Source organism: Crinia signifera, chromosome 6 (genome assembly GCF_055691185.1).
Source record: "Crinia signifera chromosome 6, ASM5569118v1, whole genome shotgun sequence".
NCBI lineage: Eukaryota > Metazoa > Chordata > Amphibia > Anura > Myobatrachidae > Crinia > Crinia signifera.
Genome location: NC_139222.1, coordinates 192,784,877 through 192,810,771, shown reverse-complemented (window position 1 = coordinate 192,810,771; position 25,895 = coordinate 192,784,877). Strand labels below are relative to the sequence as shown.

The following is a 25,895-nucleotide window of genomic DNA, read 5'->3' as shown; positions in this document are numbered from 1 at the left end:
TAATAAGTAGAAAAACTGGGAGATTTTGGCTAACCTTCTAAGCAATTTTGACTATCTAGTCAAAATCTCACTGTGTGTACACCCCTTTAGACAAATGTGTACCCGGCTTTAGTGTGTACCAAGGACTTTATTAAGGGAGGACTGCTGCTTGCAGAGCCCCCAGTGATCTTATGGAGTGGTGGAAGCATTTAATACCCATGATAAACCCTTTATAGAGGTGCATTGGTAAAACAAAAGATAAAAACGCTTTATGAATTAATAGTGTAAAGAAGTGTTCCCCAGCTTCAGTCCCCAGGGACTACTAACCATGCATGTTTTACAGATTATCTTGGTATTGCAAATTAAATAATTAGCTCCACCTGTAGATATTTTAAACTATGTCTTAATAATGGATAGAACTCTGCACCAACTGGGTTATCTGCAACATATGCACTTTTGGTGGTTCTGGGACACACTGGTGTCAAATAAATCACATTAATACACATGGTTTAAAGACCCCTGAGAACACACCTTTTTATAAATACAGACCTCACTACAAAAGAAAAGGAGGAGATGGGGGGAAAAAAATAAGTTGAAGTCCGTGGCAAACAGATTTGAAATAAAAAGACAAACCCGTTTCAGAACAATTGAAATTTTAATTTACAAGGTTTGTGGTAAAGGTCAATTTTGCAAAGTGCTCACTAGCTCGTCATACAAAGAAACTCCTTATATCCACTTGCTGACCCCTGCAGGCTACGTCACCAACAGCAATAATCCACAACCTTGCGCCATAAACAGTGTACCATTACATTACTTGTTTGCACAGAATATTTCCACTTCTCCTATTCAATGGATTGGTACATTCCCACAAACAGCTTCCACTCACAAAATGGTTGCCTTCACCATGTCTTGTCGATAGGCGCACTTTTAACGAGATCTCACTTTTAGAAGATTTGTTTTCATGAAATATAAAAATGACCAGACAGTAACATTGGTCAGCATTTCATTTTAAGGCGTTAATGCCCCTCAAATAATATGTCTGGCGCCTTACAGACTTCTAATGACCTGTAAATAGGAGAAGTATTGGCTAGAATTGTGTGTGCAGACCAGGACTGTTACGGATGATGTTAATATGACTGGGATGCGCCTTTTCTCTTGTGGAAGTCGCCTCAAGTCTGTGCAGCCAGTTCATTTTGACATTAACCACAGATACTGTAAGTTACCTTAAGGCCCTTAAAATATCATTTGAAAACAAGTAAGTCCTCAAAATGAAATCAATGAAAAAAAAAAAAAAAAAAAGATTGTCTGGACAGATTTATAATCGATTAAACCAGTGTTACCAAAGTGAAGGTTTCCTTTAAATTGTTCACAAATGAGAATGGTGAATCGTGTAAAGAACACTCAAAAAAAGGTTTCAGAACTTTACAGAAGGGTGTAAAATTCTATACACTGTATAACAGAATACAGCAGCTATGTACAAGAAATGTATACTAGTCTGGCTGATCTGGGTGAACAAGGCTTTTCTCTTTATACCTGAGTTATACAAACAAAGCTGCATTGGGTCATAAACAGCCATTGCAGCCTATGTATTGTGCAGCCCTTAGCAGGACTGTGGAAAGGGCCACAAAGAGGAGTTTAAAAGCATAGTCACACAATACAGAAGTGTAATGGTGAAATTATCTACAATGGTGTAGTTTGGTCAGATTTGTGCCCCCAGCACCTTCTCATATTGTAGACATGTTATTTTTGTTACTCACAGACCTTTAGGGTGAAATGTAATTGTATTAGAGAATCAGAAAGTGAGAAATTTGGTAAGAAATGTCCAGTTTTTCTAAAGTAGCAATCATTAACACTTCAAAATCAAACCGGTTTTAAAGTGTAAATGATTGCTGCTTTAAAAAAACAAACAAAAAAAACCTAGAGATTTCTTACCAAATCGCTCACTTTCCGATTCTCTCATCTTATTACATTTCACTCCCGGTCTTTTATATTAGTGATCTATACTTTAGAAATTCTCACTTACCATACATTTTTATTGTATTGTCTATGTCTAAAGTGATTTTTAGAACATTTTTCCAATTTTAAGAGCTGGAATATTTTTTGTTTTCCAATTCAAAAGCAGGACTGGATAGAGTGTGTCCTCCTGCACCGTAAGGCGGGGAGGGGGGTTGGGAAATTGAAAAATTCAATTGGGTTTGCCAACCTCCCCCCCCCCCCCCCCCTAAAGAAAAATAACAAAAAAAATAAAGACTTTTCCCCCAAAAAAGGTTGCCTTGAAAAAAATTGCAAAAATGCAATCATGAAAAGCAGCACTTAGTCTAATTTATACTGCATCTAGGCAGGCAAAAAAATACAATAATTGCAGATAATGTTGGCTGTCAGCAGAAACTGAATCCGCACAGGGGGATCAATTAGTCAGGGTAATTTACTGTGGCCAATTCAATTTCTCCCTGAAAGAACCCCCCAGCAACACTGTGCAGAATGCTGAAGATTCACCTCAATTTAAAAAAAAATATTATTGCATTTTTTCATTTTTACATTGAACTGGGTACTGCATTGTATCCTATCCCTCTATCCGAAAAAATGTGTTTTTATTTGGAAAATATGTGTGTGTTTTCTCTATTGTCGGTTTGGGCTTTTATGTCCATGCAATAATATCACTGGAAAAAAAAAAATATAAGGCTAACTGTCCATTGCGATGTGTTCAAAAACGATATTTAGATCGGGTTTGAGTGATCGGTAGCATACATCTTCTAGATTAAAGCATATACAATAGTAAAAAACCCACCACACATGTATGCATAAAGTCTTAACTGCAGCATTCTGTTTGTATTTCAAGTGCTTAACATATCCTTGGGTAGAAAAGTTGCACCCACTAGAAAATTCTACAATACTCAAGATTCCTTGTTCCATCAAATGTGTGACATTTGTTGTTGAAAACTTAACTCTAGTTGTAGTTTTCCTTCTAACTTTACTTAAGCGGAACAAAAGTGCTGATGCCAGACTTGCGTTTCCCGGACATGTATGATGTGTACCCAAAGAAAATGAAGACTATGCCAAATTAAGAAATACCAATAGAGGGGACAGAAAGTGAACTTAGTAGAAATAACCCAAGCCTTTACCTCATGCATATTATGTGGTTTTGCATACATATGTATACAAATACATATTTTAGTGAGAACTTTCTGTTTTACAGCAGTGTAGAGTTTTTTCACATTTGTTTCTGTTTAAAAAAAAAAAAAAAAAAACTGCTACATTTCAAAGCATATTATAGAAATAAATCCGATTTGTACATTCATCAAAAAGCAATCCAGCCTAAATACACCAGGTTTTTGGTTGCATTCGTATTCTTTTTTAGAAAAATGTCCAGTTTAAAAACATCCTGCGGAAAGGCTTGCTCCAAAATGAGGAAAATACTTTAGAGTACTAAAAAATTATAACTGGGGCAGTCTATATATGTTAGAAGTCATCTGGTCCATGCACCACATTCTATTTTGTAAACTACCCCATACAATTCTGCTCAAGCACAACAGACCCTTTAAATTAGGACATACAAATGTAACAAAGATTGTCCACCATTTGGATTGCATTATGTTGAAGGTGGGATGGAGGAAAAAAAAAAATATTATATATATATATATATATATATATATATATATATATATATATATATATATATATATATATATATATATATATATATATATATATATATATATAATCTATCAATAAACATTTTTTCACATTAACATTTGGTGGAAATTTCTAAGCACCGAATGATCATTTTAGCCCACGAACGACTAAAATTTGATCATGTTTGGCCAATGCATTTGCTTTAATGTAAGCTGTACATAGATTTTCTTATTATTTTTAAAAAGTTGGACACTTTGGTGATCAGTTTAGAACAGGCATGTCCAATCTTGGCCCTCCAGTTGTTGTGAACTATAAATCACTGCATTCCTTGCAATAGTTTTAGCATTCCCTAATAGCTAAGCTGTGGCAAGGCATGATGGGACTTGTAGTTTCACAACAGCTGGAGGGACAAGGTTGGACATGCTTGGTTTAGAAAATAGGGGTTAGGGTTATGCCAAACATGTAATGTAATAAACTTACATATAGATCAAATACAAAAATTGTCAAAATGTTCTCTTCCACATTTTACTAGCTTGATTTTAATGTTTTTTTTTTTCTCAATACATGTCGTGACCCATTCAGTAACACCACTTTTCCTTTACACAGGTAAATTCAGAATTTGAAAAGTGCCATGCCAGAAAGAGATAATCTAGAAGTACATGGATTTAAAACGGCATCACCGGATAGAAAAAAAAAAATACCCATCATTCCAACAACTAATTCTGTTGCTTAGAAGGCAGAAAGGTTTTAAAATAACCTTCCCTTGAAGTCCATACATTGATTGATAGTATTTAAACAAAACTTTTTTTTTTTGGTGAGGAAATAAAGCGGAAATCTTATTTGATTGATATAAACTCAGTCCCTACTAAATCAAATATGGACACTGATTGATTTAACCTACAAAAAGCCATCAGTCCAAAGAAATGCATTTTTACAACAGGCAGCATACATCCACTGCATTGGATAGGGGTCTAGTATAAGACTGTGAACAGCTGGCATCTCCAGAGGGCCTAGAACAGAAAGCAAGTGCTAACCAGAGCAAAAGCGAAAAGACACTGGGGTTCATTATGCACCAAAAGACTATTCTTTTTGTTTTTGAAGAGATCCAGGAGTATTGTACAGGGATTCAAGCCAAAAGATTTCAAATGATCATACCAACTATGGTCTGAGCACCATCTCCAATATTTAGTGGGATTTCTACTTAAAATGGAAAGGAGGAAAAAAAAGTACAAGTAATTAAGTTGTACAATGTCTACCACCCATCGTTCATATGTATTTCCAAAGTTACGGTACAAATTGGCAAACTGCTCCCACTTGCCAATATCAAGCTATTGAAAATCAGTCTCCAGTTCCATCACCACCCCCACAATTTAACGTAGTCGGGGTGGTATTAACCAGGGGGAAGAAAACAGGAAGAAAAAACCCCACAAAAAAACAGAAGCCTAGTTGCGTTGACCTTTGGCACCTGGAAAGACAGGTTTCTATAGGCAAGTTTGCGCCACTTGTCAGATGTCAGTAAATGCTCCCACTGGCCAAGTCATGTACACGCAGATTTTGTGAGCGCTTGCCGAGTGTGCTGAGGATTAGATGTCCATTTCAAATTGAGCATCATCACCTGGGAAAAACAAAATACAGATATATATTATTTCAAATGAACGTGAAATAAGGCAAATACCTGACTTTAAAATTATGGTAGAAAATTAAAACTATGCGTGAATGAGGTAGATTTATTCCCAAAACCAACACTGCCCCAGGTCCCGACTCGTATCATGCAACCTTACACTTTGTTTATCTGTAATTTCCAGAAGCTGTACTCACAGACCACAACTTACTGAAAGCCAATCTCACCAAAAGTGAAAGACCACAATTTTCCAAAACCCACAACTACAGACATAATGGATTCACATTAGAAGGGTTTTCCATCCTCAGATGACTAGTTAAATGCATCTCAATCTTACACTTTCCATGCATCATTCAGCAGGAATGGGTTGGCCAAACAAGTATAGTCTCAAAGAATCTGCTTTACTCGACACACTGCTGCCAATCCAGCAGACAGAATGTTAGCTGCAGCTGCCAGGGGTGTAGCACATTGAGGAACCAGTCATGTATACTTAGAATCCTCCTAAGCCCCATACAAACTGGGAAATTTTAGTATGAAATGCTGGGGATATGGTCGCTGAGGTTAAACTCTATGGACTAACGTCTTTTTTCAGCCTTAATTACTATGTTACTCTTTCCCCGTGTGTATGGAGAAGTTATCGTTGCGACCAGCGGCTTGCCCCTGCAGAGTGTTGTCATTGCTGGTCGCAGAGCATATCAGCGAGCATATTGCCCCGTGTGTACGGGGATTTAGAGTCAATCTTCCATTGCCTGGTTTCAAGATATTTATTTATGCCGGAAATCAACACTTTTCAACACATTTATGTTCATTTTTTTGTGTGAAATCTACACCAGAGACCTTCCAGATTATATAACCCTGCACAATTAAAGGGGAGAAAGCATTTAACATGCACCTTGAGAAAAAAATTTTGAGATTCGACAACAAAAAATCTAGGGATCCACTTTATTGTTGTGGAGAAACAATGGGGAGTTACCCACCAACCCCCGCTGGCGACCATATTGCCAGTGATGGGAGTGTGCCCCGGCGATAAATTGCCGGGTGCACTCTCCCGTCCTCAGCCCCTTTCTAATCGCTGGTCGCAGGAGCTTGCTCCTGTGACCAGCTGATTACCTCTGCGGCACCGCCAGCAGAGGTTCCCATTCATCAGCGACCATCTCTGGTCCCTGATGAAAAGGAGAAACTGAGCAATATATCTCCCCCATGTGTACACACCTTAAGCCTCTTGTTAGCACCATTTCTATGTTCCCTACCCATTATTCATCACTTGTGGAGGCCCAAAGATCATCTATGGAGGACTAAATCACTGTTATCACTTAACAGAAACAACAGAATATTTAGCTGGGAGCAGTCTTATACATTATCACCAACTCTTGGTCTGGAGCCTATGATTATAATGATATTTACAGCGTTTTAAAAGAAAAACAATCCTCATTTTTTTTAGTGCTTACTACCTTGTGCACCAGTGTTTTAAGTTTGGGAAATATCTTCTGTATTGGCTGGTACAAGTGTGGTTGGAACTGGTGCGTGCACACTGAAGCTTCTGTATCCACAAATTCTATTTTATTTATTGAATGTTCACTCAGCAAATCATACTTCACAACTTTAAGGAAATGGGGATCGGGACTGCTGAAATGGGGTGTGACCTCATGTAAAGGGTGCTTGGCTTCACAGAACTGTCCGTGATCCCATTTGAAGCTTGGTGCCATGGCTAGCACTTTGAGATCAGAGCCATGCCCCCTGTCCCTTCCGCCCCCCCTCCCCCTTTGCTGGATGCGGAACAGTCACAAAAAATTGGACAGTTAGGCGGTATGGAAATACACATCTCCATATTCTTCATTGTTGCAATGAATTTTTGGTACAATAAAATTTCATCCTGAATTTTAATTGAACAATATGAGAAGGATTAAAAAAATGTAATGTTATCTTTTCATGCTTATTGTGACGTAGTTGTAGATGGAGTTTGCAATATGGAGCCACTTGTACAAGTTATCTTTTTGGAACACCAATTGCTTCGGATATTACAGCCAATTCAAAATAATCGTACTCTAATCAAATTTCCAATTATACCATGTTGATGTACAGTAAGTCTACAGTATTATTAAACCCCAACCACAGCCTAAACCTAACCCTCAATATGTTCCCAATGTTGATGTAAACGTTAAATACTGTTCTGATATCTAGGTTTCTACTGAAAACCGTACATTAAAAGTTAGTTAATTAGAATAGCTCACATTACAAATACAATAAAAGGAAAATATAGAGTGTAAACCAGCATTTCTGCCAATGAGCCAGTACGCATAGTCCCCATCCAATGAGTTGTAGAGAATGGACCCTCGACTGAATACATTAGGCCAGATACAAATGTTTATTTGTGTCCACTCTCCCATCTAAAAGGGACTAGAGATCGAAGGGCAATATTAAAATGCCAGTTTTTATTGCGCTTTATCATAGTGGCTAAATCATACTAAATAAATGTTGCAACACAAAAAGTCTTGTTTGAGCACTCAAAGGGCTGACTTTGGGTCTGGTGAGCTGAAATGCGCAAAGGGGTGCCAGCTGAAATGACTGCGGCAGAAGGCCATATGTGCCCGAACACAGCTACATTTGCATAGCTCATTGGGTGCCCTCTATTGGCTTCTGACACGTGATCATTTGAATCCACCATTGTCTCTAGCCTACTACTTTCTCATTTGTGGCTTAGTATTATCAGACAGATATTTATATGTCACAGCTATAAAATTATATTCACTGAACAGAAGGAAGTGCAAGCAAGAAAGCAAAGATTTTGGGAGAAATTGTGTAAGGTGAAAAAAGCATTAACCCCCCCCCCCCAAAACATAAAAAAACACCTCAGTAAGAGCTATTATACACCATCAAACACTACTTTCTAAGTTACTTTTATTGTTCATCACCAAACATCTCCCCAGTCTATGTTCCATAACTTATTTACTCTGCTTCTACTCAACCCTTTGTTACCCTCTAAGACAGTGGATACTAAAACTCCAGGAAAATGATAAAAAAAATAAAGAGAAATGTGGTACATCTTACCAAGAGCTGTCTTCCTGTCATGGTTGTTCAAATTGTTTGTTTCTACTTTAGACTCTTCTACAACTGTACTAGGGCTGGTCACCCCAGGGATGTCTGGCAGGCGGCGGGGAGGAGTCTGAGCCAGGGGGGAGTTGCGACGGTCCAACAGAAACTTACGATCATAAATGATCCGGGTACCTAAAGGATAAAAAAAAATGCTTGTTTACATCAGATATTGGTCGATCCCATTAAGCTGTAGTGCTTGCAGGCTACCAGTTTACTTGGATGGTAAGACACTTATTTTAAGTGAATAGAAAAGCAATGCATGAGAGATTCAACAAATCCATTGCATTCAGCCACATTTGCTTGTCCCTTAATTATGTACATGTAAAATAAGGCTAGACAAATGTACTTGTACAGCATTATTTCCTCATTGGGCATTTGCAGAAAGAGTTTATATCACGAAACGCCCAAAGAAATCTACGCACACCTCTAAGAGGTGACATTCAATTTGAAGCATCAAAATGGTGTGACTTGAAGGAAGTTTGTGTGACTTCTCCACAATTAGTGACCTGGGAGAAAGGCATGAAAAAGTGAGCAAACCATCCTGGACCCCAAAATATTGTTAAGGAACATCAAGGGCCAGATGCACTAAGATTCAAAAGTGATAAAATGGAGAGTGATAAACAGCCAGCAAATCCGTTCCTACCTGCCATGTCACAGACTGTGTTTGCAAAACGTCAGGCAGGAGCTGGTTGTTTATCACTCTCCATTTTATCACTTTTGTAGCTTAGTGCATCTGGCCCCAAAGCTGCTCATGCCCATAAGGAAAGTACTGGAGGTGTCAAATGGCTTCAGTTATGCTTTTTTACATTATATTAATGGTGGAAAATTTATAGCGAGCGTTAAACATTTTGAGGTACAATAAAATGTCTGCGGTTTAAGATTTAGCAACAAACTGGAAAAATGCTTTATACATCTCATCCGCATGTTCTAAGAGCCCTCTCCCATAAATACACCACCTCTACATACACCTCCATCATCATTTAAATGAAATGGGATCATTGGGTCGACAGGTGCTTAGGTCGACAAGCATATGGTCTAGGTGGATGGTAGGGCATGAAATACCGCCTGTCTGCACACGTTGGCTCAAAAACCTGTGAAAAATCCCATGTCGACCTAACGATTGTGTTGACCAAAGCACCTGTTGACCTTGTCCCATGTCAACCTTGCTGTATGTCGACCTAATCACTGTCGACCAACCGACCGTGTCCCATTTAAACCAGGCACATCTAATATACGGCCCTCCAGCTGTTGTGAAACTACACATCCTAAAATGCCTTGCCATAGTTTTGCCATTAGGGAATGCCTAAACTATGGCAAGGCATGCTGGGATGTGTAGTTTCACTACAGCTGCAGAGTCACAGGTTGGACGTGCCTGATTTAAACCATTATTTAGCTTTCTAGAGAAATGCATCTGAAAACTGACATTTATTGGCCAAATTCAGCTATTTAAACCCCTTTAAGTGCACATGACCATACACAGAGAGTTTACACCACTGTGTCCAGATATTTTCACCTTAAAAATAAACGTTCAGAAAAATCAATATGAGTTTTGGATGGTGTTGCAAATTCCACATGTGAATAGCTTGCAGGACCCAACTCGCACCTAACTGAATTGACCCTTAAATGGCAATCAAGCATCAACAGAATAGTAATGCCATGCAAGATATTGTCCAGTAAGAAAGAAAAACAACAAAAAAGCCATTAAAATCTACACACCAGGTATCAGTCAGGTACCTACTGTAACATATCACACAACAGAGACAATGGAACAGGTGGGGAGGGGCCCGGCATTGGCAAGTGGCAGCAATGATGGTGAGGGAAGAAGCCATGCTGTGTGAGCCATCGCATGCGATGTCCTCTGTCATCTTGCATGCACAGACTCCAGAGGATGTTGCTGACAATGCACAGTGCATACAGACTAGAAGATCTGAAGATTTTGATATTTTGATTGCTCAGAATCTGCAAAATTGTTGAGATTTTCTTAACAGGAATGATACAACGGGGTATATTGAATGCAGACAGCGAGGGATTTTATACGGTGAAGAATGCTTTTTTGGCAAGGATAAGCCATCCTCACCACCCAAGCCACCTCCCGTATTCCAGGGCTCGACAATTAAAAAAAAAAAAATCTAGGAGCCAGGATGAAAGTGTAGGAGCCAGAAAACTAAAAATAGGTAAAGTGCACGTCAAAAAGTTACACCATAATGCCTATTACACATGGCGAACACCCATTAGATAGTGTTCCCGCTAGGCTGTTTTAGCTGGGCACTGCGCCCTGCCCGATTTTTAAAGGGCAAAATGCGCCCTGCTCCTCTAGCAGCACTCCGCTGAAACAGCCTAGTGCCTGCCCGACTGCTTGCACGGGGAAGCCCAGCGCCCGGCACTTCCCCGGCATCTTCGGCGAGGGCCCGCCCCCTTTAGTGACGGCGGCGGCCCGGGACCGCCGCCAAGTGTGACGTTGGCAGGCCCGGACCGCCCCCCCCCCCACCCCAAACTCTAGAGTGATCACTATTAGATGTTATACCACATGCCGCAATGCCCATATACCACATGCCGTAATACCTATTGCATATTATACTTCATGCCATAATGCCCATTACACGGTATACCAAACACCGTAATGCCTATTGCACCTTATGCCACACACTGATGCACTATATATATATATATATATCCAGAAAAAAATGACAATGGGGGGGGGGGTGTGCAGAGAAAAAGGATGACAAACAGTGACCAAAGGTGACCAAGAGTGGGTGAAAGGGATAGATAGAGTGTGACAGAGAATAAGCAGCGAGTGACAGGGAGACTGATGGAAAATGGGTGAAAGGGAGAAGTAGTGAGTGGCAGTGTGAGAAGCAGTGGGTGACACAGGCATCGCTGTTTATACCCCCCTGTAACCCCCTCTTCATTTCCCCATCCCCTGATTCCCAATAGAAGCAGTGCTGTTTACTGTACCCAGAGCAGCGAGTCCTGGCAGAGTTTATTCTGTCAGGAGTGCTGGCAGCAGCCTCTGGTGTCTTTGCTATCAGACACGTAAGCATCGGCGGGTTATCATATCAGGACTCCAGGAGCATTTGCAGCAGCCTCTGGTGCCCCTGTCATTGGACACATGAGCAACGGCCCTACGGTGGAATATACTGTTAGCTATAACATCCAGCGCCACAGTAGCCAGCAGAGCCAAGCACAACTCACCCGGCTGCTGCTGTACCAGAGCACAGAGCAGGTCCGCAGCTCAACTATTAGAAAAGTCAAGACAGCTCCCGAGCCAATCAGGAGTTACCACTGTAGCTCCATACTCAGGTTTTAAATAGCCGCAATGCAGACCTGCTGATACAGCAGCAACCGGGTGAGTTGTGCACCGCTCTGCCGGCTCTTGCGGCGCTGGATGTTATAGCTAACAATATAATCCTCCATGGGGCTGCTACTGTCTGCCCGGGGACTACTGCTTCCTGGCAAAACAGGTCGCCAGGAAGCTAAATCTGGTCGACCTGGCACCCGGGTTTTGTCGAGCCCTGCCACATTCAATGTTTTGCAAAAATCCCTGCAGAATCCTTTAAACAATGAGGTTTGCCACAAATGCAGGGATGGTCACACTCGCCGTTCCCACCTCGCCTCAGGGAACAGGTGAGGTGAAAACAGCCAGTGAAGGGGAGGGCATTGAATACTCTGACAGCGAGCTATCGGCACTGCTCACCATATAGCTTGCCACCCGCATTGAATATACCCCAATGAATAATTTAATTAGCTTTAACACTGGTTCATATGGTACATTAGATCGTAAACCAAAAAGTCCATATCAACAGTCTGCATTGAGCAGATGCACATTTTGGCCTGTCTGTAAAACTCAGAATTGGCTTGCCATTGGGAGGCGGCAGACTGACTGTTAGTGTCGCACTTGCCATGATATGCTGTATGAATACAAAAGATTTGTGATAGGTACAAATGCCAAACATTTGTCTCATTTCACTATACTACCCCTTTCACATGGTACAAATAACCCGGGTTGAAGTGCGGTGTGAAAGGGCCATGTTGAATATCGTGGGTCCAGCAATCCAACCCCGAGATAAAAGTGTTATTCTCTGGTCAGACCCAGGTCCCGTTCACTTCTATGGAGGAGGCACCAGCTTCACCTCAGTGCTGCCTTCTCCCCTGCCACCAGATAACATCAGTGACCTGGCTCATACCTGTGAGCAGCAAACAGGTCACTCCTGGGATGGACCAGTGTGCAAATCCACGGTGCAACATCAATTGTGTAAGATGAATACTACCTGCAGTGTTCGGATATAAAACAAAAACGTATCCCACACCTAATCGGATGGTTGATTTCCCTTTCATTAAAAACAGTGTTTTCTTCGGTTACAGTGAACAGCGCAGCAGAGAATATATTCTAATTTGAGAAATAACTCCATCTGGTGGCTAATAAGCGCAACAACAATTCAATTATGTTTAACCCTTTTGAGTGCTAGCGTTGCTGTGAGCAAGTCTCAAAACATCCAATGCAATCTGCGGCTGCGATAGTCAGTGGGGAATCGGGCTGGTGCGGCGGTAGTCAAAATACTGTGCGGCCCTCTGATTGGCTGAGAGCTCAGCCATTCAGGGAATTGATCACATTTCAAACTTTTAAATCAAAATTTAAATGCGCAGGGATAAAAGCAGCAACACAGAAATTGCTTCCACAACCACTTACTTTCAATACGAACCCCATTCTTCAATATCACTTAGAGCAGTGGCTCTCAACCTCAGTTCTCAAGTACCCCCAACAGTTCATGTTTTCCCGGTCACTCAGCTGGTGCACTCATAACTCACTGACACATTTGAAAAGATCCACAGGTGAAGCTAATTAGTTCAGTTGCAATTCTGTGTGGAGACCTGGAAAATGTGAACTGTTGGGGGTACTTGAGGACTGAGGTTGAGAACCACTGATTTGAGTACATAAATCAAGTACAGTGGATATCTACTAAACCTATAGGTTAATATTTATATGTGTGTGCGTGTGTAAGTCCAGGGGCAAGTGTAAGGTTTCTCAGCACCCTAGGCAAAACATCTACCTACTGCAGCCCCCCCCCCCCCCCACATACTGCCACCAATACCCACTTTCCGACCCCTTAAGGCACACTTGCCTAACATTCTGTAATGGCAGGGAGGCTCCCCAAAATCGTGTGATCCTCTGCCCCACCCTGGGAAGGTTGGCAAGTCCCCTGCTTTCCCTTTGCACCAACAACTGAGTACAAGGAAGAGTGGCAGCAAAGTGGGTATTGGTGGCAGTATGTGGGGGGGGGGGGGGCTGCAGTAGGTAGATGTTTTGCCTAGGGTGCTGAGAAACCTTACACTTGCCCCTGGACTTACAGTCACCTCCAAGAAACCTCTTCTGTGTCTCTTCTTTTTATCTGGATTTTTCTGTAGTGATGCTTGTAAACATTTGTAACAATATTGCGTTTTTAGCTGCACTGTAACAATTAAGACATAGGTGGTAACTGGTAAAGCAACAGTGTCTTAATGCCGTATAATAACAGAGAATTCTCCTGTCAGTTAATGAGGGCAATAGGTCTTGTTAATTGTGTTCACAAACGTTCAGGCATTGTAACAGATCTATGTCTGTTGTCCTGGTGACAGGAAACTCCTATATTAAATAGACAGTGGGGTGCCCGTCTACAATAGGAGCAGCGGCGGCTAGTATTTGCCCCGTCCTCCCTGTGGCTACAGAAACAGTCAGTGGGGTGGGGACGGCAGTAGGCAGCAGCCGCGACTTGCTGGCTTGGAGTGACAGCGGTAAAGTACAGCCGCTTCACTCCCGATGAGCCGCCTGCCTGCAAATGAACACAGCGCGGTGTTCAGTGGTAAACCCTGCGTCTCAGGCTAGAGGCGGGTGGGAGAGCCGGCAGCGGGACCACACCATTTACACTAAGCAGATCAAGAATACATTTCGGAGGGAGGGGAAGGCTGGGAGCACACACTAGGTGTGTCAGACTTGGTGGTGCGCTAGGCAGCTGCCTAATACTAGAGCTGTCCCTGTGTCTGACCCATGTATGTCTGGTGTGAGCAGCAGGCAGAACCACATCTCCCAAAACTTCCTCTTCTCCCAGCAGCTCCCTCCACTGTGGAACAATGGAGGGGACATGAAAGGGAGCTGCTTAGACCACCGAAACAGCTGGAATACACAGTTAAGGTCCCAGTTTTCCGTGGCTGCATTTTTCCACCCCCAGGATTCAGTCCACAAAAAAAAAAAAAAAAGTGTAACCAATTAATTTTTTAATTGGACATGGTGGGTATCGGGAGCGCACATACCTATGGGTGAGACATCTGGATTTTTTTTGTTGTAGGGAAAATCTTGCACCTAATTGAATAAGCCCCAATGCATGTAACTGCAGATGGGTCAGATTTAAAATATGTGGAGATATTGGTGGCCAGATGTACTAAGCTTGAATAGTGATAAAATTAAGTGTGATACATTCTGTCTGTATATCAGCACTGATATGCAAAGCAGACATGTGCTAGAAACACCAGAGCAGACAATGACAACATTTTTCCACCCCCAGGATTCAGTCCACAAAAAAAAAAAAAAAAAAGTGTAACCAATTAATTTTTTAATTGGACATGGTGGGTATCGGTAGCGCACATACCTATGGGTGAGACATCTGGATTTTTTTTGTTGTAGGGAAAATCTTGCACCTAATTAAATAAGCCCCAATGCATGTAACTGCAGATGGGTCGGATTTAAAATAAGTGGAGATATTGGTGGCCAGATGTACTAAGCTTGAATAGTGATAAAATTAAGTGTGATACATTTTGTCTGTATATCAGCACTGATATGCAAAGCAGACATGTGCTAGAAACACCAGAGCAGTCAATGACACCCCAGGCAGGGAAGAGGAACTGCATGGGTTTTCAAAGATAGCGGGTGCTAGAATGAACACTAACAAAAAACCAGCCAATCAGCTCCTAACTGCCCTGCTACAGGCGGAGTTTGGAAAAAATGAGAAGGAGCTGATTGGTTGGTGGTTTTATCACTTTACAAGGCTTAGTACGTCTCACCGTGGATGAAAGATTCGATTACTTGTGGTAAGCCAGATTGCTAATACCCAGGTGGTGATTTTTTCTTCTAAGAAGCTGCAAAGGAAAAAGCTGCACTGTAACATGTGGGGAATGCAGCACTTTGCACAGATTCTATAGATTAGCATGCGTTAATCCATGGTTTATAATGCAGGGAAAATAGCAGATAATTGAAAATCTCTGGTTTAAAAACCCAGGAGCTTTCCACAACAATTATACTGCTTTCAGATCTCAAACGCAGGGTCGCACCAGGACTTTGAAATGGCTCAGTCCCGGAGCAACCCTGCATGCGCAGTCTGTTCAGACTGCATAAGCGAACCTGCAATTTTGCCATCTTACTGATGTCATGTGGGGGTGCGGCGAAGGAGGCAGCACTTAATGCTGGCGCTGCTCCAAGAGCTTCCTCCTCCAGAGTGTGAATGGGAAACTGTTAAGAACCCTTCTTTGTACCCGGTTCATATTGGTAGCGGTTAGCTGTAACCGGTAACCCCTTTCACATCACACAAATTACCGGGTCAAAATCAGCATGAACCCGGTAATTTCGTGCAAGGTGAAAGGGGTATTTTCCATATGCCATGATCTAAACTGCAGCATACAGTACAAATAAAGCTGTGGAGCATCTGTAGGTTGCACGCAAAAGCAGCCAATATTAACACTACATGCAAATAGAACAAAAGAAAAAACTAAGTATTTACACCTCATTGTTTGTCAGGTATACAGTCACTTGTTTTTTTGCTTTACTCCCAACTCAGAATTAGGCCCTTTAAGCGACAATATCATAAGTATACAGGATGTTCTAACAGAATTAGGGCATCACATGAGCAGAGTCCCTACAATAACTTGGCACACAGTAAAGTTACATGCTAATCCTTGTGACACTGATGTCATTGCTTGGAGTACACCCAATAAAGTAGAAGTAACTCGAAAAGTAAACAATTGTATGCGGATGATGTACACAGAGCCAAAAGCTGAGCATCTGTTACAGTGGTAGTATGTTTACCATTGCTCGGAGCATAACCACTTCCTACTGAGACTTATAAAAGATAAAATATGAACTACTTGTAAAAAGAGATATTGCATATATTGTTTCAGGAGGAATATGGTTTCTGTAAAATGCTGCTTAACAGCTGATGCATTAGAACTATTTATGGGGGGTGTGTGTGTGTGTGTGTGTGGGGGGGGGGGGGGGGGTTTCAGGGTGTGGCATAGAAGATCTACAGTAAAAACAGTTGAATTGGGGTCAAATTGTAACCACAAGTATAAAGGCACACATCCATTAAAGCAGTGATGGCTAACCTTGACACTCCAGCTGTTGAACTACACATCCCAGCATGCCCAGCATCAGTTCTAGCATATAGCCAAATAGTAAAACTGATGCAGGGCATGCTGGGATGTGTAGTTCAACAACAGCTGGAGTGTCAAGGTTAGCCATCCCTGCACTAAATCAAAGCTACCCCGCCAACTCACACAGCAGCTGCTGGACTGCAGAATCACATACGATACATTGTATGCAGTTATTTTGGAAAAATAATATCTTATACGATCGCAGTAAGGGCAACAATGAATATCCATGGCAGCAGCACTTAGGATCTGTAACTAATGCGCATGGGAACGCACCTCGCAATCACAGGTAAAGGACATGTGATGGGTCACATTTTATGCAATCTGTTGCAGCAGTGCATCGGAATCTAATAAAAAGTGGTGCTATCACACTAGTCGATGGTGGCCTTAAATGTATACCCTTGCAGGCTTGCCACGCTTCGGGCACGGTGCACAGTCCATGTGAATAGTAAAGGAGCATACACAAGGTGCGATGCCGATGTGCAGGCAGGCCAATTTTGACTATATTGTGAACAAGCCAACAGTGTTCTCAAACTGTCAAAATCGCAAGTAAATCTAATCAACATTGTATGGTTCTGGGGGAGTTCAAGGAAAATGTCATAGTCAATGTTTAACCATGCGTATGCACTGGAAGTCAGAAGAATTATGGAGAAAACATGTCAACATATGTTGACAATTGTCACGTCAACCTTCTGAACCAGTCAGCCTCATACATGTCAACCATATGGTGTTGATCTACTGAGTAATTCCCTTTTCTAAGCAGGTTCTAAAATTATGAAACCATCTTAACGATTTTGCATTATTTCATCCAATTTTATTTGAAAAGTGTGAAATCATTTGTGTTTTCCATCTGGCCCGTGAGTGTCGGATAGGAGCCCCTAGATCGGAAGTACTACGTTTTAGTGTATGGGGCCCTTTGCCACCAGAGATTGCATCATACATGCTTCTTAAAAACCGAGCATATAAAAATGTTAGTGTTTAGAGGAAATGCATCCAGCAGGCAATATTTGGGTGCCTGCCATGTAACATAAAATCGTTACCAAGTCTGTCTTTGTGACCACCAAAATATTTGCTTTGCTCTTGAACAACACTTCAAGATAAAACACAAAGATAGCCAAGTTGTTTATGTGCCAGTGGATCATGCATTAAAGGCAAAGTCAATGTTTGGAATAGTATTAGCTGTCATGAATGCATGTATATTTTATTGTAAGTTAAATACCCAAAAACTGCTACCAAAGTTCTGATATAGTGCATATTCCTGTAAAGTGATCAAAGCATTTGTTGAGCAAGCCTTTACATTTTAGGGTGTGGTATTGTAACCCGAATGCCAGTACTCCAACAAGGGGGCGAGCGCATCAAAGTTTCTTGCGGGCTTGGTGAGCTTGCCAGAGGTTCTATTCTCCCTCTATGGGGGTCGTGGATGTGGCTGCCAATCCTAAAATATGTGGACAAACAGAAGCGAATCCTGTCCCTCACCACATAACTGAACGCAAGGATGACCTACATAAAATCTATCTACTTAATTTTTTTCAAAATTTCTTTTGGTCTAGTAGTGTCGAGAAAATGTCTGACACTCTGTGGTGCCATGATTCAAAAAAGTTACTGTTGGTCATTCTGCGCTCTGGGGAGTTCAAAGGAAATCAGTCAAATTTGCACCATGTGTACACACACCAAGATGAAAGAACCACACTTCAAACTGTCCCCCTCACATTACTATCCAGATAGATTGAGCTCGGTCCACAGACCGTAGTCCCGCCTTGCTGCTGTCAGCTATCTGACAATTAAGCCAGTCTGGGAGAACCTAGCTGAGCAGACGGGAAACAGCAAGCCCAGTGCTGCAGATGAGAGATGCGACAGCACCTCACCTACAACTTATTGGTGCAGGCCATTCACCATCAGTATCCCGACAGGACTGTCGGGTCTTAGGAGAGAGGGCATCGCACTACATTGCCGCCAGTGGGAGAAGCGGCAGCCCACCCCCTTCTCCCGACAATTAAAAGCAGCAGCAAGTCATACTACAGCCTCTCGGTCGAATGGTGCTGCAGGATTCTTTACAAATATGGTGAGTAACCATTTGCATTGTGCATATGTAATCATGCCAATTTGAACTGTCCACATATTGCTCCAATATTTTTCCTATACACGAAAGAAGGAGAAATATTGCTCCAATATTCTATCTGGGACAGATTCCATTGTGAACCAATTCTAGTAATATAAAGTGCCGTCTAATTCACTTTTTTGGGTCCATAGACTTTTTAAAGATTTTTATATTACAGAAATATTATGTTTCAGATTTGAAGACACACAGGAATATTATATGCCAATTGTTATACTTTGTATATGTAATACTATATATTTTATTGATTTTGCATAAGTGGCCACCTATTATTTTGTAATAAAGGGATATTATGCTACATTGTTTCTGATAGCAATTCAAACCCTGATGCATCCAGATTGGGTGTATTCAATGATTTTTGCGAGCTGTGACAGCTTGCAGCGTCAGTATTCAACTGTAGAGAGGGTGAAATGGCATATGAGGCCGCTAAAACAGTGAGGTTAGTGGCTAAATTCAGCAGGCTACCTGCATTAGCCACGAGCCTCGCTGTTTGAGGGGAATCCTCGCTGTCCTGCGACAGCGAGGATTCCCCTGGGACCTAGATTAGGGTGAGCAGCCAGCGCAGGGGTTAAATGGTGAGGATCGCTTATTTTTGGTAATCCCCACCATTTTACGTCCTCGCCAGCTGCACTGAATACAGCCCTATGAGCGTAGTATTTAATTGATATTCAGGTTGTTACCCACATGGAAAAGGCTTCTGTTCTCATGGTGACTCTTGATGCATTTTCATTACTGTAACTACACTATTAGTTGGGCAGCCATTGGCAGAATAGTAGATCATAAAGAGCCAAAGGGCCTAATTCAGACTATCACAAAGCACATTTTTTCTCAAATGGACAAAACCATGCTGCACTTCAGGTGGTGCAAATTTGACATGAGCCGAGAGTTAAGCCCCAAACAGTGTTCCCCCTAGGCTGTTTTAGCGGGATGCGGCGCCCTGCCTGATTTTCAAAGGCAAAATGAGCCCCTGCCTGTCCCTGGGAAAGTGCAGCTGTAGATGGCGATGCCCGGCTCTTCCCCGGCAGCGCAGTCATTACCCCTTTTGGTTATGTCACGGCCCGAGCACGCCCCTTTCCTGATGTCGGCGGCCCGAGAACGCACACAAAGGTGATGTAGGCGGGCCCGGTCCGCCCCCCCCTTATACTGCCCCCATGCAGCAGCACCCTCCACAGTTCCTAGAAGGAACACTACACACAACCTAGATGAGAAAGTAAAAGATACTGCTCAGCAGGGCACTTCTAAGCAATCTCACTTTCTTGTCTAGTATAGCGTGTTCATGCTATGCGGTTTTAGCATGGTGCCACAGCCTGCCTGATTTTTAAAGGGCAAAACCCATCCTTTTAGCATCTGGATAGAGATGCATGCAAAAAGATGCCATGCATCTCTATCCAGATTGACCCGACAGCTTGGGGGAAGACTGTCGCCTCCCTAGGTGCCGGGCACACTCCCAACAGAAACGCCAGGAGGCCCACCCATATTAGTGACGTCAGACTTAAGTTGCCCGCTACCACCTGCCCTGATCCTGGAGGGATCACTGTAGTGTGTACACTCAATATCACTCCAACACATCATTAACATCCCCCTCCATCTGTTCAGTAGACCAGGCAAACTTTGCTAACAAGGGCCATGCTGCAGTATGGCACCTGCTTCCACCAATATCTTTCGCCGTGCACACACATTGCGTAGTGTGTAAATGGCTTTAGATTTGGGGGAGTTATTTTGTTTTTGTGCAAGGTAAATAGTGGCTGCTTTATCTTTACACTGCAATTTCGATTTCAGTGTGACCATACCCCACCCAAATGTAGAACATAGGATAAATCGGAGTCATCAGTGGCACATTACTGGTGCTTTTTAGCTCCCGCAATGCAGCTCATCAGACTTCCCTTAAACTCCCCAGGCAGCTCCACAGGAGTCTTTACATGCGATAAATCACATATGATTACGCATGTGCCAAATCGTATGGAATCCCTCATGTGTATAGGAATAGCACTGTCTAAAATAGAACGCAAATCGTTTTATCTAATTTTTATTATAAGTCTATCAACAATGGATTAGGGTCTCCCTAAACAGGTTATACATATTATAACAAAATTGACTAAATTCAAAGCTATTACAGTCTCGCTAGGTATCCTTTACAATTGACATACTAATGGTGAGGTTGACAGCAGCCATTTGCCTAGCAGCATTCCAAAAGCCTGCGGCTGCAAGACCTGCCCACAATGTAAATGAAATCACGTAAGCAGCCTCTTCAATGAAACACAAGCACAACAAAATATGCTTTATTATTGCACCGTTACCAGGAATACAGCCGTAGCTTTATAACATTCCTCGAGTCAGGAGACGAAGCCAAATGTTCTGCAAAGGGGAGGGTGGGGGGATAACTTAAGAAGCCAAGAATGTTATGACTTTGTACTGCAATTGACATGTATTCTAAGAAAACAAGGCTAAGTCCTGGATTCAGAGCACACTAGAGATAAAAACAAGTTGTCCTTATGTTTCATGTGCTGCAGTGCAGTCAGGAGCTGTTTATTGAAGATACGTAGTCATGCCACCTTATGTCGCCTCCCCCCTCTCGCTCTCTCTCCCTCCCCATTGTGCAACAGTCATGGGGCTGTGCTGGCTTCCATAACCGTGTTTACAATTTGAAGTATTCCTGAAGGCATGGCAAGAAATCTCTGGCATTGAGGTGTATTTTTTTTGTTTTGCAGAAATGAGTCACTGCACAATATTTAAGTATATATGAACACACAGATCAGGAAACATAACCTCAAACAAGAGGTATGTTTCCCCATTTTAAAGGTGTAATACAGAAAAGGACTTGAGTGTTGTGTAAAGTAAGATAGATGAAGTCACCTATTCACATGGCTGCATAAAGTTTGCCATCTTTCAGTATCGCATTAGATATTATTGGTTTGTCTTAATTATACCCCTTTTCCACCAAAACCATGAGTTTTGGAACATGGTTCTAAAGGAGCGTGCACACGGGCATTTATCGCTGGCAATATGGTCGCTCAGCAACCATATTTCCAGCGATTGGAGTGTGCACCGGCAATAAATCGCCGGATGGCAGCTCCCGTTTTTAGCTTTCATATGATCGCTTGTGCAACAAGCTGATTCCCTCTGCGGCTCTCCCAAGCAGAGGTTCCCTTCCATCAGCGACCATCTCTGGTCACTGATGAAAAGGAGACAGAGCAATATATTCCAGAGCAATATATCTCCCCCGTGTGTACACAGCTTTAGGGCTAGATGTATCAAGCAAGTGGAGAGTGATAAAAAAGCAGCCAATCAGCTCTTACCTGTCATGTTACAGGCTGGGTTTGAAAAAAATTACAGGTAGGACCTGATTGGCTGGCTGTTTATTACTCACCACTTTACCACCTTTTGATGCTTGATACATCTGACTCTAAAGGTGCGTACACACATACAGATTTTCTATCTGGTGGGAAGAAAAACCTGGAAATGTATGGGAGCATATGACAATCAAAAATTTCCACCCAAATGCAGGAAAACAGAAAAAAAAATGTATGCTTTGATAAATTGGTTATATCAGAACGATTAAACAATTTGTCTGACTGATCACTGTCTGTTTTCAAGCGTTTGGGAACAATTTTTTGATTGTCACTTGCTCCCATACATTTCCAGGTTTTTGTTCCCACCAGATAGATCAGACAGTAAATCTGTACGTGTGTACGCACCTATAATCTGGTCATTGGTGCTTTTACAGCACATACGATCTGCTACCACAAGCAAAGCCAATGGATCATACGTGCAGCACGTATGTTCTGCGGTTTGCCTCGCGATCCACAGATCATACAGATATTCCTCACAATCGATTGCACAACCCGTCAAAATCATTTGTTCGTGCCTTCGATCGTTCTGATCTAAGGCCACTTTAACTCTCCACAGGCATATTATGGGACCTGGTCACTTGTTTGCAGTTACCAGGTCTCACATTGGTAACTTCCCAATTCTGACTGGTACATGCACCTGTTATTTTCTAAAAACCTCTTTTCACTGAGCTGTGACCCGGGTATATGCAGCAGTGGGAAATGGGTATTACTGGACTGACAGGAGCATGCTCAGCGCTCCTACAAGATATTAGCTATGATTAAGGACATGGAAACAGTGGCTCAGGAACTTATGACCATAATATGCTAATTTACACACAGTGGTAACATGAGTAGCACCATAGGGATGGTGCAATTTTACAGCAGATTACAGTATTGTGAGCTGTAGTTTTACTGCATGCAATAATCACAGGTGCTATAGGGGCAGCAAGCCATTCTGGTGGTAGGTGGGTTCCTACTGCCATGCATAATACAGTAAATAGTAGTGTATATAGCTGGGTTTGCATTATGACCCTAGATTACCTTCAGAAGAGACTGAAACCATATGCCCTGGTGCAACCTGCTAGTCTCCCTACACTAATGAATGTGACTAAGGAATGCAAGTAGCAGCTGGATGAGGCCCACCACCTCACCCCCTGCAGCCATATTATGCAATCGCCCAGCATGCCCAGTGTTTGTTTGTTTGTTTGTGTGTGCATGGACATAGGCCTGCATAGCTGTGTGTGTACATGGCAGGCAGCAAGGTGCTCCTCATTTATTTGCATGCATGCCTTCAGCTCAGCAGGCATGAGGGGTAACGCATGTGCAGAGCCTGGTCAAAGCGCCCACTACTGTTACACACAGGGCACATGCACACGGGGAGAGGGGGCACCGCATGCTCTCTCCCCCGCCTCATGGTACAGGGCACATCATGCATGCCACTCTGAAAAAAACACGGTGCCCTTCCATAAGGCCGCACATGCAACTTACCTCCAGGGGTGGTGGAGAACAGGGTGCCCCCGGGGGTGGTGCAATAGTCATGAGGTAGCTGAGATGAGTCGCTGATGGGGATGGTCCTGGTGGGGATGGCCCGGCTCTGGCTGTGCTGGTGCCCAGTTGACATGTTCCCGGCCTGGAGTATGTGAGTATGGTGGGGAGAGAGAAAGAAAGCAGCAGCAAGGCAGAGAGAGGGGCGGGGAGGGGCCGGCGGCGCGCTGGGGGGAGGACGGAGGAGAAGGGGAGGCGGCTGCTGCTGTTGCTGCTTTATCACTTCCCTCTCTCCTGCCCTCTCACAGCTCGGTGCCTGCGCCAGGAAGGAGTGCGGGGAGCGGGGCAGGAAATGAAGTCACAGCCGCCTCTGCTTAACCATTCACAGGGCGCGCCGGGGGCCTGGGACGGACGCTGACACTGTACTGCTACTGCCTCCATTCGGCCTCATATAGCGATGAACTGAAAATGGCGAGTTATGTCAACATTGTTAGAATGTCGACATTAGAATGTGGGGTGGGCATGGTAGGAGTACGGATATTTATTGGCACGCTGCATGCCTGATCACCGGGAGATGGATAATGAATTTAGCATCTACCGTACTGGAGTCGTCAACAGGGAATGCGGTCGGCAGGTCGACCACAATTGGTCATACTTGCCTACCTGTAGGGTGGGTGGATTCAGGCATTTGCCATGCCTGAATCCACCAACATTTTGAGTTACTTAAAACCGGGACTTTCTGCGTCCCGGGATGGGTTTGGCCGGGACGCGGGATTTACGAGTCCAAATCCGGGACAGTCCTGGGCAAACCTGGACGGTTGGTCACCCTACCTACCTGACCCTCTCCATGTGGGAGAAAATGCTCTGTTTCTGGACTTCCCTGGTAATGTATGATTACCATCACCTGTGGGGAGCTAGGTAAAGGTGTTTCACCACAGTTGATGGCAATCCTACATTATCAGGGAAGTCCAGGAGCAGAGCATTTTATCCCACATGGAGAGGGTCAGGTAGGCAAGTATGCTATTGGTTGACCTGCCATAGGTCGACATACCTTAGGTTGAAATGGGCAAAAGGTCGACCCAAGCAATAGGTTGACATGGAAAAGGTCAACATGAGTTTTTCCGTTTTTGTTTTTTTTAAGTGTTTTTTCTCAGCTTACTATGTGGACATAGGGTTAGATTAAAATAGTGTACCCAGCGTTGCAAAGCACAGTGCCTGCAGTAAATAAATATGGTGTCCATATCGACCTATGTGATCAGACAAAAAAAACATGAAAAACTCATGCTGACCTTCATGTCGAACTTTTTCTTATTGCTGGTGTTGACCTTTTGACCATGTCATTATAAGATATGTCAACCCTTTTCATGTGTCCACCAATAGTGGTCAACCTATTGACCCTATCATCCATACCTGTCAGCAGCATGTAAGTGACTGCTGGTCTACCAGGAATGATTAGTGGTGGCCATCATTGTGATTGCCATCGATGGTGATAGTACAAACGTTATGGATAACCATCAATGGTTTTAACTATCAACGGTCTTCTATTTTCTTTGATTGGCCTTTTGGCCAATGTGAACCTGGGGCCTGGGCTTCACTGGTGTCAGGGCGAAGCTATGCTCTGTGTCCTGATCACTGAATAGATGTAGCATCTAACAAGAGGGGAGTCAGGGCTGTGCTGGGCACAGCCTTATAAATGAAAAAACGGGTTGTGGTGGTGGCAGAGCACGCCCTCGTTCTGAGGCAACACTAGGGTTACCACCTAGTCCCTTTAATTCCGGACACATGTTAATTACACAGGTTCTGTGGCAGTTTAAAATCAGGTGAAGTGGAGTCTTGAAGTCAGCCAGCCACAGAACCTGTGTAATTCATATATGTGTCCGGAATTAAAGGGACTAGGTGGTAACCCTAGGCAACACCCACCCTGTGCGGCAGGTCCCGATTTCTATAGATACTGAAGTTGGGAGGTATGGATATGTCAACAATCTAACATGTCTATAACACATGGTTGCCTACCTGACCCTATCCTTCAGGGAGAAAATGCTCTGTCCCTGGACTTCCCTGGTAATGTATGATTGCCATCACCTGTGGGGAGCTAGGTAATTGATAAGAAAGGTGTTTTAATACATTACCAGGGAAGTCCAGGAACAGAACATTTTCTCCCTGAAGGAGAGGGTCAGGTACACAACCATGCAATAACATGTCTCCACCATCTACATCAGTGGACCTCCTTCAATCGCGATCATCAAGA

At 42.9% G+C, this 25,895-nt stretch overlaps 2 protein-coding genes across 2 annotated transcripts in view; one reads left to right on the top strand and one right to left on the bottom strand.

The window, feature by feature from the left end:
* Positions 1 to 615: 615 nt before the first annotated feature.
* On the bottom strand, positions 616 to 23,943 carry EIF4EBP2 (eukaryotic translation initiation factor 4E binding protein 2). Its single transcript, XM_083148478.1, has 3 exons — positions 23,651 to 23,943; positions 8,282 to 8,458; positions 616 to 5,227 (listed from the first exon to the last, which is right to left on the bottom strand). The coding sequence occupies exons 1-3, from the start codon at positions 23,781 to 23,783 to the stop codon at positions 5,196 to 5,198; spliced, it is 342 nt and encodes a 113-aa protein (XP_083004604.1). The 5' UTR covers positions 23,784 to 23,943; the 3' UTR covers positions 616 to 5,195.
* LRRC20 (leucine rich repeat containing 20) overlaps positions 18,533 to 25,895 on the top strand; it is a 586,357-nt gene continuing 578,994 nt past the window's right edge. The window contains exon 1 of the mRNA XM_083148477.1: positions 18,533 to 18,779. The gene's annotated coding sequence lies outside the window, so the exon portion shown is untranslated. The remainder of the gene's footprint in view (positions 18,780 to 25,895) is intronic.

Bases quoted from the DNA above. Each gene is read 5' to 3' on its own strand.
- EIF4EBP2 (XM_083148478.1), bottom strand. From the start codon at position 23,783: ATGTCAACTGGGCACCAGCACAGCCAGAGCCGGGCCATCCCCACCAGG. The intron at 8,459-23,650 runs GTAAGTTGCATG...TTTATCCTTTAG, and splicing joins GTTCTCCACCACCCCTGGAG to GTACCCGGATCATTTATGAT. The intron at 5,228-8,281 runs GTAAGATGTACC...TGTTTTTCCCAG, and splicing joins TGACAGGAAGACAGCTCTTG to GTGATGATGCTCAATTTGAA.